The following is a 17,381-nucleotide window of genomic DNA, read 5'->3' as shown; positions in this document are numbered from 1 at the left end:
ACAAACAATACAAATGACAGATTTGCATTAATATATTTAATAGTAAAATAGTTTTTTATCAAATGAACTGATAACAAAAAGGCCATTTTGAAATAATTTCACAAAATATTAATGAAGCACGGAAGTTTTTCCCAATATTTTCTAAACAACAACATAGTTTTAACATCCATTCATTACTGACCAATAAAATATGTCCTGTGTTTTTAAATGCAGTGTTAAAGCTGTCCTTTAAACAAATTAATGGATAAAAGTAGGTATGCACCCTTTACTTTTATGCACACTTTTGTTTTCATTTTTACTTCCCACAAGCCAGCATGTCCATTACATAATCTTAGCAAATTCTATAATATTTATCAAAAACAGCTTTGGTACTTTGATGTTTATTTCACTGTACATAAGAGCAAAGTTGTCTTTCCCTTCTAAGTGGTTTTTAGTCAATCCATTTTGTTTCGTTTAAACACACTACATGCCATGCATTCTGGGCTATTTCCTTTCTCCTGGGAAGCGGCTTTTGGCAGACAATGAAAGCCAAGGTTCCTTTTAAGTCTTTTATCCACAGTATTCATCTCTGAAATGTGTGTTTTCCTGCTAACTAATCAATCAACAGCATTAACTGCTCAATCTGAATGGCTAGCAACATTACCACTGCAGTGATTTCTTTATTTTAAATTAAATTCCATGAAGGTCCATTGTCCAGTAATGTACAGCTCCAGACCTCAATAGCCTTGACTGTCCTCTGGTTTTCACATTTCACATATGTTCTTTATTACTTAATCGAAATGCTTAGGTAAGATGTGAAATCACCTGTTGTTTTTCCATTCCATTAGTTGTATGTTGACGACATCAAGCCAGATTAGCCCTCTGAACAAACTGCTAGTGTTCATAATTACTGACAAGAGCAAAAAATTGTCCTGCTATTTGCAGCAAGAGGTAGGTCTGTGGCTAAGGGCCTGCGCCAGTGGCTGGAAGGTTACCAGTTTCCTACTCCGTTGGGCCCCTGAGGCCCTTAACCCCAACTGCTCCAAGGGCGCCATATAAATGGCTGTTCCTGCGCTCTGACCCCAAGCTTCTCTCCCTGTCTATGTGTCTGTGTGTCTCATGGAGAGCAAGTTGGGGTATGCGAAAAGATTAATCCTAATATAAGAAATTGTATAGGGCCAATAAAGTGATCTGATCTTATCCTTAAATGAAAAGAAAATATACTGATGAATGCATGGAAGCTACATTTATAATCTGAGACCGAAGCTTTAAGTGACATAATGTGTTGCTTACCATCAGCTAGCCACATTTATAAAGCTCCAGAGGTCCAAAAAATGACAAAAAAAAGAAAAACTATTTCTCACAACAAACTAACAACACAATTTAATTAGATTACTGTTAGTTGTCTCAAAACATCCAATACATCAATCTATCCATTTTCTAACGGCTTTATCCAATACAGGGTCATGGGGGACAAAGTAGTTATCTGTTAATTTAATCCAGAGCCTATCCCAGCAAGCAATGGGCATGGGGAAGGGTACGCACTGGACGGGACACCAGTCCATCTCAAGACACACAGAGACACAAACACACATGCAACCACACCAGGGACAATTTTACCAGAAAGCAAATTGACCTACCAATACGTCTTTGGACTTTTGGGATGAAATCAGAGCACCTGTAGGACACCCACGCGAACATTCTGCTCAAATGAAATGTAAGCAGCAATATTTCTAAAACCATTACTAGGTACAAAGAAGAAAAAAGAAGTGAAAAACAGTCAGCAAGTGAAATTATCTTGAACCTTGAGAGTGGTATCTCAGTCCTCCAACCACCTACATGACCCTTTGTATTTCTGACCAGATTACCTCCATTTTTAGCCTTTATCTATTGACTGTGGAATGAAAGCCTCTATAAAGGTTCTCCTCAAATGTCTATTTTTCATTACCCATTTCCAGCTTGCTGCTCCCTTCCAAAACTGTTGACACTGTTGGGGGTACAGCCACACTGTCCACAACCAATTCCTAGTGTTCCTTTACAAGTTTACACTCACACTGCAGGTGACAGCCTAACTTTGGTAACTTTGTCTGTGCTTAATTTGCCCAACCAAGGGCTGTGTTCAGCTGTGGTGACTGATGGCAATTTTGTAAGCACTTATTCACGTATTCAAAATCTCAGTTGTGGGCTAGCAAGTCGGTGCTGTGATTTTTAAGGGTTCCTGAATGACCAACATTAATTTTGCATGGCTCTTCACTGCTGCTTGTTTGTCTCAAAGTGACTTTGGATTACATGCTTAAAAGCCAATTACATGTGGGTGGACACACTGCGGTAAGAATTATAACATGAACAGGCAATGTGTGAGAAGAATACAGTATGTTGTGTTGTACTGTATCAAATGCCAAAAACAAAGATTTTATCATTCTACATAATATCTACTTTTGCTATAATAATGAACACCTTTTGCAAAAAACAGTTTGTCACTTCCAACTTGAAGCAGTCCATATCAGAAGAATCACAGGCATTTTCCTGAAAGACAGACTCCTCTGTCAGAGATAGGAGAATTCTTGTTTTAATTGATAACCTCCATATTAATTGGAAATGTAAAAGGTTTTCCACTATTCCACTCAGTTTAAGTTAAGTTATTAAAAAAAACAAGAAAAAAGAGTCAAAAGTTCTTTTCCAGCATTTGAACATTGCCTAAACAGATACATTTCTCCTTCTGCTTGGAAAAAAAAAACAGGGACACAGCAGGTCACATTGATAACTCTGCCATTACTGAAATTAGTTCAATACATCATGATGGTTGGGCAAAATCAATGGAAAACAGCCTCAAAACCTAATCCGTTTTTGAACCTTTGGACAGATACAGTCTAGTGTTCAGATTTTTGTCAGGGGGGCTCTAAAACGTGGTGCCAGCAAAAGTGTAATTCTTAACAGAGAGTCAGCAGAGCTAATTAATCCAAAGGAGTTTCAGAAATAAACACTCAGGAGTTCCTGAGTCTCCTGGTATTGGCTGGGCTCAGTGTGACTCTTCTGTTTTATACTAGGAGAAAGCCCATATCCCCCCTCATCCTGTTTGCTATTTAGGGGAGTGTCTCATTGCCAATCAGTCTTATTAACATGTACTGGAAAAGGAAACTAGGAGGTTTGATTTAATCAGTGCTACAACAGCTCTGATAACTCTCTCCCTTCGGCTGCCATGACTAAGGAATCAAGACATCCATAAAGTCAGACAATTCAATGTCAGTATCTTCCAATTATGGCATCTCTTTGAAGAATGAAGAAATCTTCATGTTGACTTGTACTGTAGCTCATCATTCCAGCCTCCAGAATTCAATTACCAATAAAGTTTGTGTAACTCTACACTATGATTCAGTGCAATAACATTTCTCATCCCACTTTGTGATAAATACAGCACTGAAAGAACAAAGTCAACATGCTATTTTAGAATACACTGTACATTTAAATTACTAACAAAGGGATGATATCATTGGCAAAACCATCCTTATTATATACTGATGCACAATAAATTTGCAGTTAAATCATAAATTAGTTATTTAATTTCAAACACCTTTACTGTACTTTCTATTTTCTATTCACTCAGTGGTTTCTTTATATTCTGGTCTGCAACAACAACTCCCATACTGCACAGGGAGAAATGGAGAGGACACTGACCTACACACTCTATTTTGGCACAATGCAAGCTCCATAGTGCCTGACACAAGAGTTAGCACCAAATGGAGGAGTGGTGAGTCTCTCACAAATGTCACTGACACCAAGCAATCCAAAACCTACACCGATTGTGTCCCACCTGCACCTAGGCAACTGTGGTGACGTAATCGAACTAACAATGTCTGTAGAGCTATAGAGCTCAATGGCTCATCAGAGAATGGTTGTAGAGCTCAACTGCACTTGGAGCAATAGAATTTCCATGTTCTTAAAATGCAAAATGAATAATTTAGGGAAATATTTTGTGCATGTGTTTACTTCAGCATGATACATACACAATAAAGCTTTCTTATTTAATGTTATCTAAACTAAATCCGCAAATAATAGCACAGGAATCTCTTGACTTTTTAAAAATTAGAATCTCCTTTTTGTATTACAATAAATTTTGCAGTATTGCGTAAGCGATCGGCTAAGGAAAAAGCTCAGATTTGACCAGTGGTCTCTGAACTGAAGGCTACCACCTGAGCCTTAAATAAGTTTCCCCTCTAGTTGAGACATTCAGAATTCTGCTGGTGGCTGTTTAAAATTCCAATTTCTGTTAATTCCCTGCTTGAAACCAAAGGTTGCAGGATGTACAGTAGATTCTCCCTGTGGTGTGAGCAACATCCAATCCATTTCTCTTTCATTATTCATATCTGGTCTCAATGACCCTCAATCATTCTTATTCCCTCTATCAATATCCCCCATGCTGTACACTAATAGAACAGTCTCTGATCAGGGAGCCAGCAAAAACAGAATTACAAAGATTAATTTAAATTCCATTGGCCTTCACGAGATTCAGACAATGCAGCCAGGATAGGAAAGCTGCTATTACAATTCACTCACAATTCTGCTAATTGCATTTGCTTGCCAAGAAAACAGCACTCTTTATGATGAACACATTTTCAACAAAGAAACAATAATTTAAATCGGCAGTGAAATATCATGGAACTTTTTATAACAGCAATTCCCAGAGTAATAACACCTTACAGTATCACTTACAATGTACCACACCTCACACTCTAACTAATGGTGCGATTCAAAAGCATCCCTGTACACATTTCAAACATATTATTAGCACCATAAGATTAGCTATAGCACTGTAGAAGTCATAAAATAAGGCTATAAGGTTGCTTTCTGTGCACTAATATGATGTTCATATTATTTATTATAAAGAATGGAATACATATGATCAACAACTATAAGGCAATCTACTCTGTGAAGTGAAACCAGTGGGCAAAGCCTGTTAACATTTTTAAAGAGTGGTATCACTTAATGAAATAGCATTTTTAGTAACTTTTCAGGCAAAGAAACATACAGTATCCCTGAGGCTGATTTTGTTTTAAAAATGGTAGTTATCATATTATCAGTCCTACCTATTCCATTCATATTACGGTAGATTGCGATGAGGAACCTGGAAATCTCTTGTTCTCCATACTGAAGATTGACGTTCAGCAGAAAGTACACTGGCAGATACTGGTAGATAGATGTCTTGGCATTCTTAACAGACGGTCCATTGGGCATCAAAAAAGGCTGAGATTCTATGAAGCTCCTCCTTACCGAGGCACAACTCTATCCTATAAAATTCTCAGTTACTGAGCAACTCAGGTGTAATTATACTGTCTCCTGTGGTACAGTTCTTCATTCCAAGAAAAGGGACAGATTGAGCCAGCTGCAGTGTGCCTCTTTTTGCAATTCCCAGCAATAAGGAAGAGCTGCCCCAGGACTGCTTAGGACAATTCTACAAAACCCAATCTGCTGTCCAGTACAAAACCTTGCCCTTTTGAGCTCTTTCCATCATTATTTTTAGTCTGTAAACAAGAGAAATGTAACAAATATCACAGTGATTCGAGATTAGAAATGATGGTACCTTTCAACTGAAAGAAGCTCTGCACTCTATATAATTATCAATTTATTAATTATCAAGTATTAAGCTTTCCGTGACTTTATAAACACTGTTACATAAGCACATACTGTATGCTCTGCTGTTTATATGCTGTGCTTACATGATGTAAATAGATAATCTGGTTAAAATAAAATATATACAAGATTTTGGGGGTTTTGTCAGGTGATATAAATTTTATATAAAAACAATCTCATACAGCTGCTACTTAACATCAAACTGTACGGTATCTATGCCAATCATTCAGTCATAGAAGCAAGCAATGGGTGTGGAAAGATTTTGTAGTTCTATAGCAATACTAAAACTGAGGTTAGAGTGACATTAATTTTGATGTAAGAGGTTGTTTTGTCCCCCTGTTGAAAATGTATTTATTTTCCTATAACCTTATCTGTGGATTTTAAAAAAACAACAATCTTTCAACTGATTTCAGGTCTCCAAGATGTTCTTCAGACCTTAAAATGGAAAAATAAATAACATAATACAAATAAAAATTGCAAGATAATTCATTTTCTGTTAAACAAAAATATATTTAAAAGACAACCTCTCACTGGCTCTAATAATTCATGGAAAACAGGAAGGTGTTCGTTCTTGCATTCAGTACAGTGTGTGATCAAGATATGAGGTATAACCTGCCATTTCTTTTTTTTGTCAAGAAGGGTAATAACCATAAGGAATTAAACACAACTGCTGTTAGTGTTTCTGTTGCTCATTACTTTTAATATGCTTGTTGATGTCTGACACAACTTTTCAAAAAGGTAAAATTATGACAGCACAATAATGAATTAACATACGCAACGAAATACTGAAAAGACTCCTGTTGTTGCTGGTGCTCTTCTAATGGTGTTTCTGTTTATTACACCAATTGTATCTGATTTTATAAAGAATATCTGGCTGGAATATCATCACTTTGTGATGGGCGAAATGTTATTGTTGAGTATTAATCTTATAAAGGAAACGTAAAGATTTATTCCACGCTAAACAGAAAAGAGACACAATGTTCTAGCTGTGGAGCCTTCCTCAGGTGTCAGAAGTTCTACGGCAAAAATGCTCTCTCTTTTCTTTTTGGCATGGAATAAACCTTTACCTGTTCCTCTGCAGCCTACGCATGCTGACACAGCTACCTACTTCAACTTAATGTTGTAATGCTCATTTATTCATTATAATTTGCTTGTTTAAAACCATGACAATATTGGGACTAAAGCTAAGGTTTTCTAAACTCATGAGCATATCAGGGCATGCTTCCCCAAAACAGTCATTTCCAGGAGAATATTGATGGATACAAGCTCATTAGTTTTTTTATTTAGTTGAAATTCCTGTGGCTTCCTCTTCCTCAGTTTAAAGAGTGAAGGTGATGAAACATGACAGGCGGCAGGAACAGCCTAAAAGAATGTCCATTACAGTGATAAACAATTAAGATGAAGGTTCGTTTCCTAGATTTTATGGCTGACACACACAGTAGACTTCAACACAACATGGGCCATTTTCATATGAGTGGAATGCTCAGCTCCAGCCTGAGAAGGCAGATTAAGAAACGACCTGCAAAGCTTTTCCTCCCATTAACCTTTCAGGCCTGGAACAGGGAGATTGTGCTGCTTTAATGCCACTACTGACAAAAAGAGAAACGGACAAATCTGTATCAGATACGATGATGCAGGAGAGGCTTCCGACAGTGACAGAGAAAACAAAGCAGGATACCGAGAGACTTCAGAAAAGTGAGGATAAAGACCCACTAATTTGTATTCAAACAGAAGACAGAAGAGCCAGGAAAAAGAGATTAAAAAAGTCTAAGTTTAAATCAATAGTCATTGCCACCCAGATTAGACATTGCATACATATTAATTTCCTGAAATACGTTTTACTTCAATTACTGCATTCATCATATAGTGAAGAATAAATGCTAACATTTCAGTTCACAATATACATTGACACAGTAGAAAAATAATATGTTCATAATAAGCATACAAAACATTTGTGTTTTAATGCTGCTCTGCTGTGCTCAGAATTCTAATTATTTGTTTAAGCCTTCAGAAAGAAAGCTTTGATATTCATTCTTAAGATTTGAGCACACTTCCAGACCGCTATGCCTGAGCCTGAAAATAACTTTCTGGGTTAGTAAAGTAGTTTTATATTTTATTGTAATTATTATGCTTGTCTCCTTTCATATTGTCCTTTGAAATGTATATTAAATTTAAATTGCAAAAGCGATCTTTTGTTTTAGTGACATATTTTGACTAACCATTTTAAGTAATGGTTCTAAATATTTCCAGTACTTAACAGAAAAAAATTGTTCATGACTTGCCACACAGAGACCATACATATAATTATATACTGCATATGTTAATATATATTCTTTGATGCAGTAATTTGAAATAGTGATTAATCAAATAGCCTTATTTGAACTATAAATGGTTGATTTCACAAAATGATCAGATCTAGTCAAATCAACCTGAGCACAAGGTATTACGAAAAAACCCTGTATCACAAGCGCCTCACCTTACGACACAAGATTGAGGAGTCCAATTCAATACAATATAATACAATATAAAGCTCATTCATGCCTTGCTTCCTTTTAAATACAAATTGCTGCTAAGACTCTTCTCAAAAGCATTTGTTAAGATCACTTTATTAAGGTTAAGATCACTTCACTTTATTGGCCATATATAATTTCTTGTATTAGGAATTTGTCTTTTTGCATACCCCAACTTGTTCTCCATGAGGCACACAGGCAGGGAGGGAAGCTTGGGGTCAGAACGCAGGGTCAGCCATTTATACGGCGCCCTTGGAGAAGTTGGGGTTAAGGGCCTTGCTCAGGGGCCCAATGGAGTAGGATTCCTCTGCCGGCCGCGGGATACGAACCGACAACCTTCCAGCCACAGACACAGATTCTTAGCCACAGAGCCACCACACCTCCCCAAGTGAGAAAAGTGAGACAGGTTAATTTCCATCCAGAAAGGGTTATAGTCTTCCGTGTTCAGATGAAGGGATGATCAAGATTTCAGCTGATTGTGTATTATGCCATATTCATTATCACCTCTCCTGTTGCCTCCTGTTCCAGCAGTGTCACGAAGACCATGATCAGGAAGAGTGAAGCAACTGATACAGTATGTGTAATCGTTGGCTGAGACCAAAGCTGTGCCGCACAAAACCTGTGATTGAGGGGACACTGAGGAAGTGTTCTACATCCTCAAATGTAGGAGTAACTGTCTCAGCTTATAAATATGCAAGGAAGTCCCTGCTAGTGAACCAATTAGCTAAACTGAGGCTGCATGAAGTTAGTTCTCCAGTCTTTGGTAATGCAAGAGATGCATATTTATGAATTAATTTTCCAAACAATTTAGCAGGTCTGCAGTTCAAGTTTTGAAGGGTACAAGAGTTTTTGGCTTTTGACTCTCTTCACATGGATGTGCAGAGGCAGGTCAGGGATATTTGCATTTCAAAGAGAGAGACATCTCTGCTAAAATCTGGATTCTGTTTTAATGAGATGCCAACTGCACTCCACTTCCCTTTCAAATTAAAGTTTGTCCCCCTCAGATAAGAAAATCTTAAAAGTGAATGTCAATGCAAAAGTACTGTGTGAAATAGTTCACAACTCTTCATGAATGCACAATTCTAATCTCTTTTCAAGAGAATACAGAAAGAAATAAACAAAAAAAATCAAATATGACACTTCCTTAATCTGTTCTCCAAATTCCAACTTTCAATATAGATTACTCTACTATGCGTCACCTTTGTATTAATGCAGATGTGACAGGGTTCAACTCTCCTGGTTTACTATGCAGAAGGAGGTGAAGCAAGGGTTGTATCAAACACTAAAATTGACTACATTCTGCAGTGATCACACAGTTCAGCCACTGCCTCCCAGGTATGTTCCAGGCTGAGAGTTAATACTTCTCCTGTCACGTTGTGAAAGGGCAACTGATGCTTGGGAGATTTAGCTGAGTGGAATGAAGTCACAGGTATGCAAAAACAAAAACAATGAAAAAGACCAAGCATATCAATGCTAGATGGAAATTCCCAGCATGTCATGAGAGGCATGGATTAATGATTTTCTAGATCATAAGCCAGAAGCCTTCTTGGTTTTGCACTGTAGCGTACAAGACAGAGCCCAGATAGTTAAAAGAAATCTTATTACTTTTTACAACTAAGCATAATTTAAAGGTTCTCTATTAAAATGTGTATTGGGAAATCTGACTGGAACAGAAAGAAGAAAAGCCTGAATACATTGGGATTTTTTTATTTACTTCTAAGACTATGTACACAAAGTTTACCACTTGAGACGTAACACTGATTTGCATTACTGTTAGACATAATTGCAAAGCTGAGGTATTCAAGCAGTTTCAAATGACAAATCATTGGCAATCTCGTATCAAGCTAAATACAAGTTCAACAACCTGCACCAAAATTTAAAAGCAATTAGGAAAATAATCATGACAGAAAACACAAATCAATACAGCAGACAGCTCCCATTTGTACGCGAATATAGTACATTAAACATTTAGAAAAAAGCAGAAATATTAAAATTTTAATCTGAAGAAGAATCAGCTGGTAACAAATGATTTGACATCTGTCTGGAATACATGTTTTTCCTTCAAAGCTCAGTCAAGACCATTTGCCTATTAGACAGGTTGGTCTCAAATTAAAATACAGTAGGTTTCTGTCATATTAAACACAACCGTAAACAAATCAGAAATACACAACAACTACATTACATGAGTTTAATACGAACCCAGTAAGAAACTGTATCATGCAAATTAAAAGGATCAGCAAAAAAACTCACCTAATAGCAAAAGTAAGGTTGCAAATGAGACTTTTGGCCAATCTAGCAAATATGGTTTTTACTAGCTAAATGATCCAATAAATACCATCCAGCCATTTCTTAAACTAAGTGAAGGTACTGGCTCTGACAGCTTGGCAAGGTAGCTTGTTCCTGACTCCCACAGCCTAATCGTTTTATTTTTATTTTATCACTTATACTTAGCTACTCAAACAAATGTGAGGTTTGTACCATTGTAAAGCTTGACAATCAGGATTTGTTTTTCACACAGATGGTGTTGGAATTTTAGGGATTTAATTATTCAAATAATATATTAGAGTATATATAATGATATATATGATATTTTTGGACTTGGCAAGCAATTTGTAACTGCAAGCATTTGTTAAAGACAAGGAATAACACATAGGCTACTGGAGATCAGACAAATGAAATAATCAGAGTTGAAAAGCGTATGATGAAGTGAGTAGCATCCATATTGAAAATGCCTTTAAAGAAAATTCCCAATATTTTACGAAGGTTTCGAAGGTTCAAGAAACATATTTATATGCTATTGCTGTTTGCAAATTAGGATGCAGTCTCTACTGTCAGTTACTGAAGAGTACGGGAGTGTGTATGTCAGCAACGAGCAACTTAATTTGTACAGTGAGGAACATGAACTTAACAGATTTATGCTGTAGTATGTTTACTTGACGTGTGTGGAAAAAAATGATTCCCATTTGAAAAACAAAAAACTAATCAGAAAGCCACATTTGTACATCTGAACTTCTTTTTTTCTGAAAAATGTGAAAAATGAGAGACTGTAACAATGTGTACCAATGCTCAAGTGACAAGTAATTTTAAGTGCCTCAGGGCCTTCATATCTTATTGATTTATAAGAAAAAAAAACCTTGTGGACCTGCTTCAGTATCTACAGTGACCTTTCTGCTTATACAACATCAAAACATCCCTGGCTGAAATGAATCACGCAGATGAGAAATCAAAATAAAATGCCCAGAGAAAGGTTATTAAGGTACATGAATGCCTTCAAGATTTAGCATATTTTTGCTGTAAGTGCTGCTTAAAGCTACACTGCCACAGAGCTGTCTACAGCTTTAACTTTAGGAAACTTCTCAAATTCTTTTAAATATTTCATCAGCCCTTAAGTGAGTCAGGGGCTCTCTTATAGTCAGTAAACAAGCCTTTCTAATGTGCGTTTAATGATATGTAATTAAAAAAGAACGCCTTGGCCTGATATACATTGAACAACAGCTGGAACAAGCGTTAATTTGAAAGATAACATTAATGGCTAGCACGCCGTGGTACTGCAAATACAGAATGAATAAAGGAAAACAACCACCTCAAAACTGTAATTTCATTAAAAGGAATGGTTTAGTAACTATCTAGCAAAAAGCAAGCTTTAAAACGTGAATGTTTCACTGAGATTCAATGTGGTCAGTAAAGATTGACATAGCGCATTGCATAGCCTTAATGCCTATGACCAGAATTCCCATCATCACCATCACCAAGAGCACTAATCTAATCTTAGGAACACACAGCAAGTTGTAACACCATCACCTCTCATAATGGAGTCCTGAGAAATAAACTACAAGCAAGTTATTTACATTTGTAAGTGCAGTGCAATTCAGTTACTTGAACATTAACACAAAAATCCTGTTTTACAATCATTTCAAAATGTGACTAGAAACCTGTGTTCTTACCATTTCAAGTCAAACATATCCACAGTTAAAACAGTCCAGTAAATAGACTTAAGGGAAATACAGTATATAATAACATTAATGTAACTATAGTTGGACTGCAAAAGTGCTTCATGTGTTGCCATGACAAGTAACGTCTATCCAAAGCACTGGAGCACATCCCATAGATAAAGTATATTTCCAGATGAGAAATTTAAATCACTTTTCACTGCCTAACTTATAGACTCCGTAGTTGTACTGGATTCTCCAGGGGTTATTTTACATAGAGCCATCAGCCTCTCCCATGATGTTCTCTGAGGAAGAACTCTGTTTTTGCATTGCTTATAGAATTATGGTTAGTCAATAATAAAAAAAACACCACAATGGAGCTGCAAGAGAAACTTCTTGCCTTCCTCTCCTTCAATTGTACATGTGTCATTCTGACAGCAATAGAAGATGATGTCTACTGATAAGGCCAGCACCTGAAACACTTCGCAAGAGAAAAATATTCTCTGGAAAACAAGCAGTCAGCTATCCCACTGAGATCCATAACTGACTTCATCATAAAACGTCAGGAGAATAAAAGTGGCACAACACCACAACTGCCACAACAGCAGGTCAACAATCATACTTTTATGCAATAGCCCAGCAAACCAAGGAATTTTATTGATTTATAACATGAAAACTTTTATTTTATTCTTGTAGCTATGGGATATGATGTGGTAGGAAATTCAGAGAATCCCAGTCCTGAGACCCTCTAATGTACAAAAAATAAATTTATCTGCGAGTGCTTTAAAGCAAATATCACTTCATTTATAAAACAACCCTTTTCGGATAACAGGAATTGTGCCATAGAAGTGACATATTCACATCAAATAACAAAATTACTTTGTTGCTATAAAAAAAATATTGTTTTACTGCTGTTCCGATGATAACTCCACTGTTCCCCATTAATAAACAGATCCCTGGGAATGTAAATCAATCTTGTTTTTTTTTCCACTGATCAACTGTAGATAAACCGAGAGGCATTATGCCTTTTATCTTTGCTATCAAATTCAATTTTCCTAGCCTTGAAATAAATTAAAACCCTATTTAACAGCAAATATTTGGTGCTGGCAGTAAAAGTGGCTTGACTGTTTCCAGGCCTTGATCATGAAATTTATAGTAGGAGACACATTTGAAGCAGAGTTTTTTTCTGTTTGAAAATAAGCAGCACACATTCAGTAGACAACACAGGAGAGTTTAGCATTATATTCCAACCAGATGTGTACAGAGCACACCTTTAAACATGTTCAATAATCATAACCAGAACAATAGAACCGGGTGCTGCTGGCTGTTTTATGCCAAAAACGATTAAATCCCCTATTCTTCCCATTGCAACACAATAAGAAAATGAACCAGTGAACCCACTGGATTAGAGTTAATGAAAGTGGATATGTGTGAAGAAGGTTGTATGCTACAAAAAAGGCCATAAGCAGTAAAAAATTCATTCATAGTTTGGGACATTTTATACTGGAGGTTAAAACCTTGGATGAAACATTACATTGCTAACTCTAAAGGTCTTTGGAAACCAAATACTGTGATCTGAAAACACTAAATAAAGTATAAATTTATACACATACAAACAAACATGCTGAAAAGAGAAGAAAGGAGACACAACATTGTGTTTCCTTCTCTTTTCAGCATGGAATAAACCTATTACTTGTTCCTTTGCAGCCTACGCACATGCTGACACAGCTACCTACAATATGTGAACTAGAAACAAACATGCACACATAGGAATTCAGGCAGCTGTGGACATCTCAGCAGCCCTGCAACTAGAAAGTCTTGAATTTTCAGATCCACCATGTCTATCTTTATTTCATGGCATCCGAATTGTGAATAGTGTTACGTATGCGGAATTTATTCATCTGTGGTCCCCGATCTCTTCAAGGTTGTTATAAGCCTGAAGAAACTCTAATTGGGCATTGCAGTTTAGGACAGAAAAATGAATTAGCCCAGCAGTTTATGTGTATATAACCGTGAGGAGGCTGTGAGCGATGCTGTTAGTGTTACCTGGGATGTTGTGAATGGTGATAGCAAGGATCAGTAGCACGATCCTTCTCCAGCTGCTTCCCCTCCTCTCCCCTACGTCTCTGGTACCATGAGGTTCTTCTTGGTCTTCTGTGGGATTGGCTTGAGGCCCTTTCCGCCTCTGGTACACCTCCCCATTCTCCATTTGATCTACAACAGAAGGACAGACCAGATCAGGACACACCCTCATACAGTCCAACAAAGATGTTCAAACCAGGTTATGTTCTGTTTTGCTTTAGTCAAAAACAACTATTTGGTATTTTGAAACATAAAAAAATCTGATTAACTAGAAATGGTTTTCTTGGGATATTACAGGGAGAATATCTTCTTTTTAAAACTGACTTTGGCAGATACAGAATCAGGGGAGATTAAGAGGGGACAGATCAAATCTTGACAGGATTGGACAGCTAATCCAGGGGAATACTTCAGGATCAACGAAGAAACTACCATCTGGGGATGCAAATGAAAATTTTAAGAGGCTGCTTTTAGGACTGTAAACAATAAACACTTCATGCAGTGTTTGCTGGGTTTCTGGAACAAGTTGTCCAGCCATGCTTTTGAAACCGATTTTTGCCAATCAATTAGTTTGTAAAAACCAAATGAGTGACAGGATCCCAGTGGCCACATCTCATAGGTTTCTTGGTTATGTTATTATAAAGTCATATCAAGGCAGGAAATGGGACAACATTAAGCTTTAAAAATAAACTGCTTTGAATAGAAGGGGCCATTTAATTTTTTTGTGTGTCCTGGAGTGGAGCAGTAGGAACAATCTGTGCTTTTGTTACCCAGAAAGGGATTTCATTTACATTTTCACCCTCTCCAGCATCTCTGAAAGCTCCTGCTCTCCATCTTCCTGTAATGGATGTTTCTGTTTATATGGCTTTCCCAGGCAAAACAGATTCCAAAGTCTCATGTATTTGTCTCCCTTCAGATAGCATGTGGATTTACTATGCTTCTATGTCAGAGTGTTCGACAACATACACAGGGATAAATGCTTATCATGGTATTAATTAATAGTACACATATATACTATAATGGTACTACTTCACTCATCAAGTTTCTTATCCTACATCTCATTCTTTCTTTCAGAGCTGCTGGTCATTTTTTGTTGACTACCATGGACAATGCAGTATGTTTAAAGTGATATTAAACCCACCGGACAACTACTATTACTGTATTTCAATAGGGCTAAAAAGTCTAGATTGGATTGTTGAGCTAAAGTGATATCTAGTCTAATACACACTTTTACCACTCAAAGGTTAGCACTCTGGTAATTGATTAAATTATTAAAGTTTGTTAAATCTTTACTGCCACTATATCTGCCATGAATTCTGTAGTCCCAGTCATGCTTTCAATACACAGCATGACTGCGTATGGCACAATGTTTAAATCTCAATACTTTTTTTAAAAAAATAAATAGAATGCATAGCTAGACACAAAATTATTTAACCATCCCCTTAACTGCTAACAGAGGAAGGACTGTTTTTTTTCCATGGATGTTGGGAAGAGCCTTACAGTAAAGGGCTGATATTATCATGAAAATTTCCCCCAGCGAACAGGACGTCTTGCATCTGACACTCTGGATTTCACAGGCAGTGATTAACAGATTAAATGGTTAGCTTTTCTGGAGAGGCAGAAAATCGATAATGCTGCTTCTCCTATATTTCTTTTCAAGCTTGATAATTAAGATAAATACTTATTTCTTCTTGAGAAAGAGAGTAAGCCTATTTGAAGAGCCTTGGGGAGATACCATTATAATAAAACATTGATAAACAGAAACGTTTTATGGAACTATTTTCAAGTACACCAGGAAGTACTTAAAAAAATGTTTATCCATCCCTAAAGTTTTGTCATGTATTCCCTGGATTCTGGAATGAACTGTTAAACTTTCAATTGGGTGGTTGTGTGATATCACCATTATTAATATTAGAAATTAATTGTATCCTTAGAGCCATCTACGTATAGCTCACAGTTAAGTACTTTGAAAAGAGCGTATAACGGCATATAAAGAATTAAAAAGTGGAGAGGAAATCATGGCAGAACTGAGAAGGCCAATGCAGAATTTCAACCAGACTCTCCCCAGTAATAATATGCTTCAGTTCAACGTGACTGGAGAAAAAGAACATTATGAATCTACTGTGAAACATGTATCTTGAATCTACTCCTACTTAATTTGAGAGAAAATTGCAGGTGGGGATTCCTCTTATCATTTGAGAAATGAGAGGTGTAGAGAGGGGGCAGCTGGTCAATTAGTTTCTACACCCACTACCACCCACTTCAAACCTACAGATCCTATCTCAGAGCACAGATCCACTCCACAGGCCAGGGCAGTATTAGGCACACACTTATGTTCCTACCATTAATTTTAAAAAAAAGGACTCAGGCCCTGTAAGAATTTCTGAACAATGGAAATCTATTATCTAGGCTCACCAAAACCCTTCATAAATGTTTGTTTTTTCAGATTTAGACTAAAGAGGGATTATCTGGCCGATAATGATATAATAAGCGTGCTGAAACTGTTAATTTTTAATGGATACATGAATAATTCTGGCAGCGGATAAGCAAGATTTCATGTTTGGGGAAACTGCTGTTTAGCATAAGCCATTCAGCTATTTTCAGATGGATTAGCAGACTTAACTATAAGCTTCTTGTGTTGTGCTGTTAAACTGTGTTTGTGTGTACAAGTGAACAAAGGAAGAAAACAGCTCCTTATCCTTCTACAACTGGCAGGCAGCTTAATAAGGGAAAAAAGGCCTCAAGGCAACTCCTGGCTTATTACCCTGTAAACAGCACTGCTGGGAGGGAGGCTGAGTGGGATGATGGTGTATACTGACAGACTACAATAACATAACGACAAAAATGAGTTATCTAGCAGACACTTTTACCCACAGCTCCTTAGAAACAAGAAGGTAAGGTACAGTGCGTGCCAACTTTCAAAATTTACCCAAGCAGTCTGGTTGTTGGATTGTGTGTCTGAGTGCAAGCAATCAAGAAGGACCTAAGTCTTCATTTCATTTCTTGCTCGAAATGTCAGAAGTGTGATAACAGATTTTTGTTGGGCCTAAGCTGACTGAGGAATATATATGGGTTTAACAGCAGAAACCCTGTTTTACCCTGTTTTCAGCAAAATTACCACCTTGATGCAGAAGCTAAGCAAAGGCTAGACTTGAACAGTCATGTGGTGGAAAGCTTCTAAAGAAATCCAGGTTGCTGCTGCAAGTGTGGTTGATAGGCCAGGAGGTGGCACTCTTCCCTCTGGACCTGGATTTGC

The 17,381-nt window shown here is 37.0% G+C and overlaps 1 protein-coding gene across 3 annotated transcripts in view; it reads right to left on the bottom strand.

The window, feature by feature from the left end:
* Positions 1-17,381, bottom strand: part of LOC102686427 (zinc transporter ZIP11) — a 180,929-nt gene that overhangs the window by 57,008 nt on the left and 106,540 nt on the right. For all 3 annotated transcript variants that reach the window (XM_015356759.2, XM_006635397.3, XM_015356761.2), the window contains one exon: positions 14,093-14,260. In XM_015356759.2, the coding sequence (XP_015212245.1) occupies positions 14,093-14,260 (168 nt within the window). The remainder of the gene's footprint in view (positions 1-14,092; positions 14,261-17,381) is intronic.

The sequence above is a fragment of the Lepisosteus oculatus genome, chromosome 9 (assembly GCF_040954835.1).
Source record: "Lepisosteus oculatus isolate fLepOcu1 chromosome 9, fLepOcu1.hap2, whole genome shotgun sequence".
NCBI classification, from domain to species: Eukaryota; Metazoa; Chordata; class Actinopteri; order Semionotiformes; family Lepisosteidae; genus Lepisosteus; species Lepisosteus oculatus.
The sequence above is the reverse complement of the archived record's forward strand: the minus strand, read 5'-3'. Positions and strand labels throughout refer to the sequence as shown.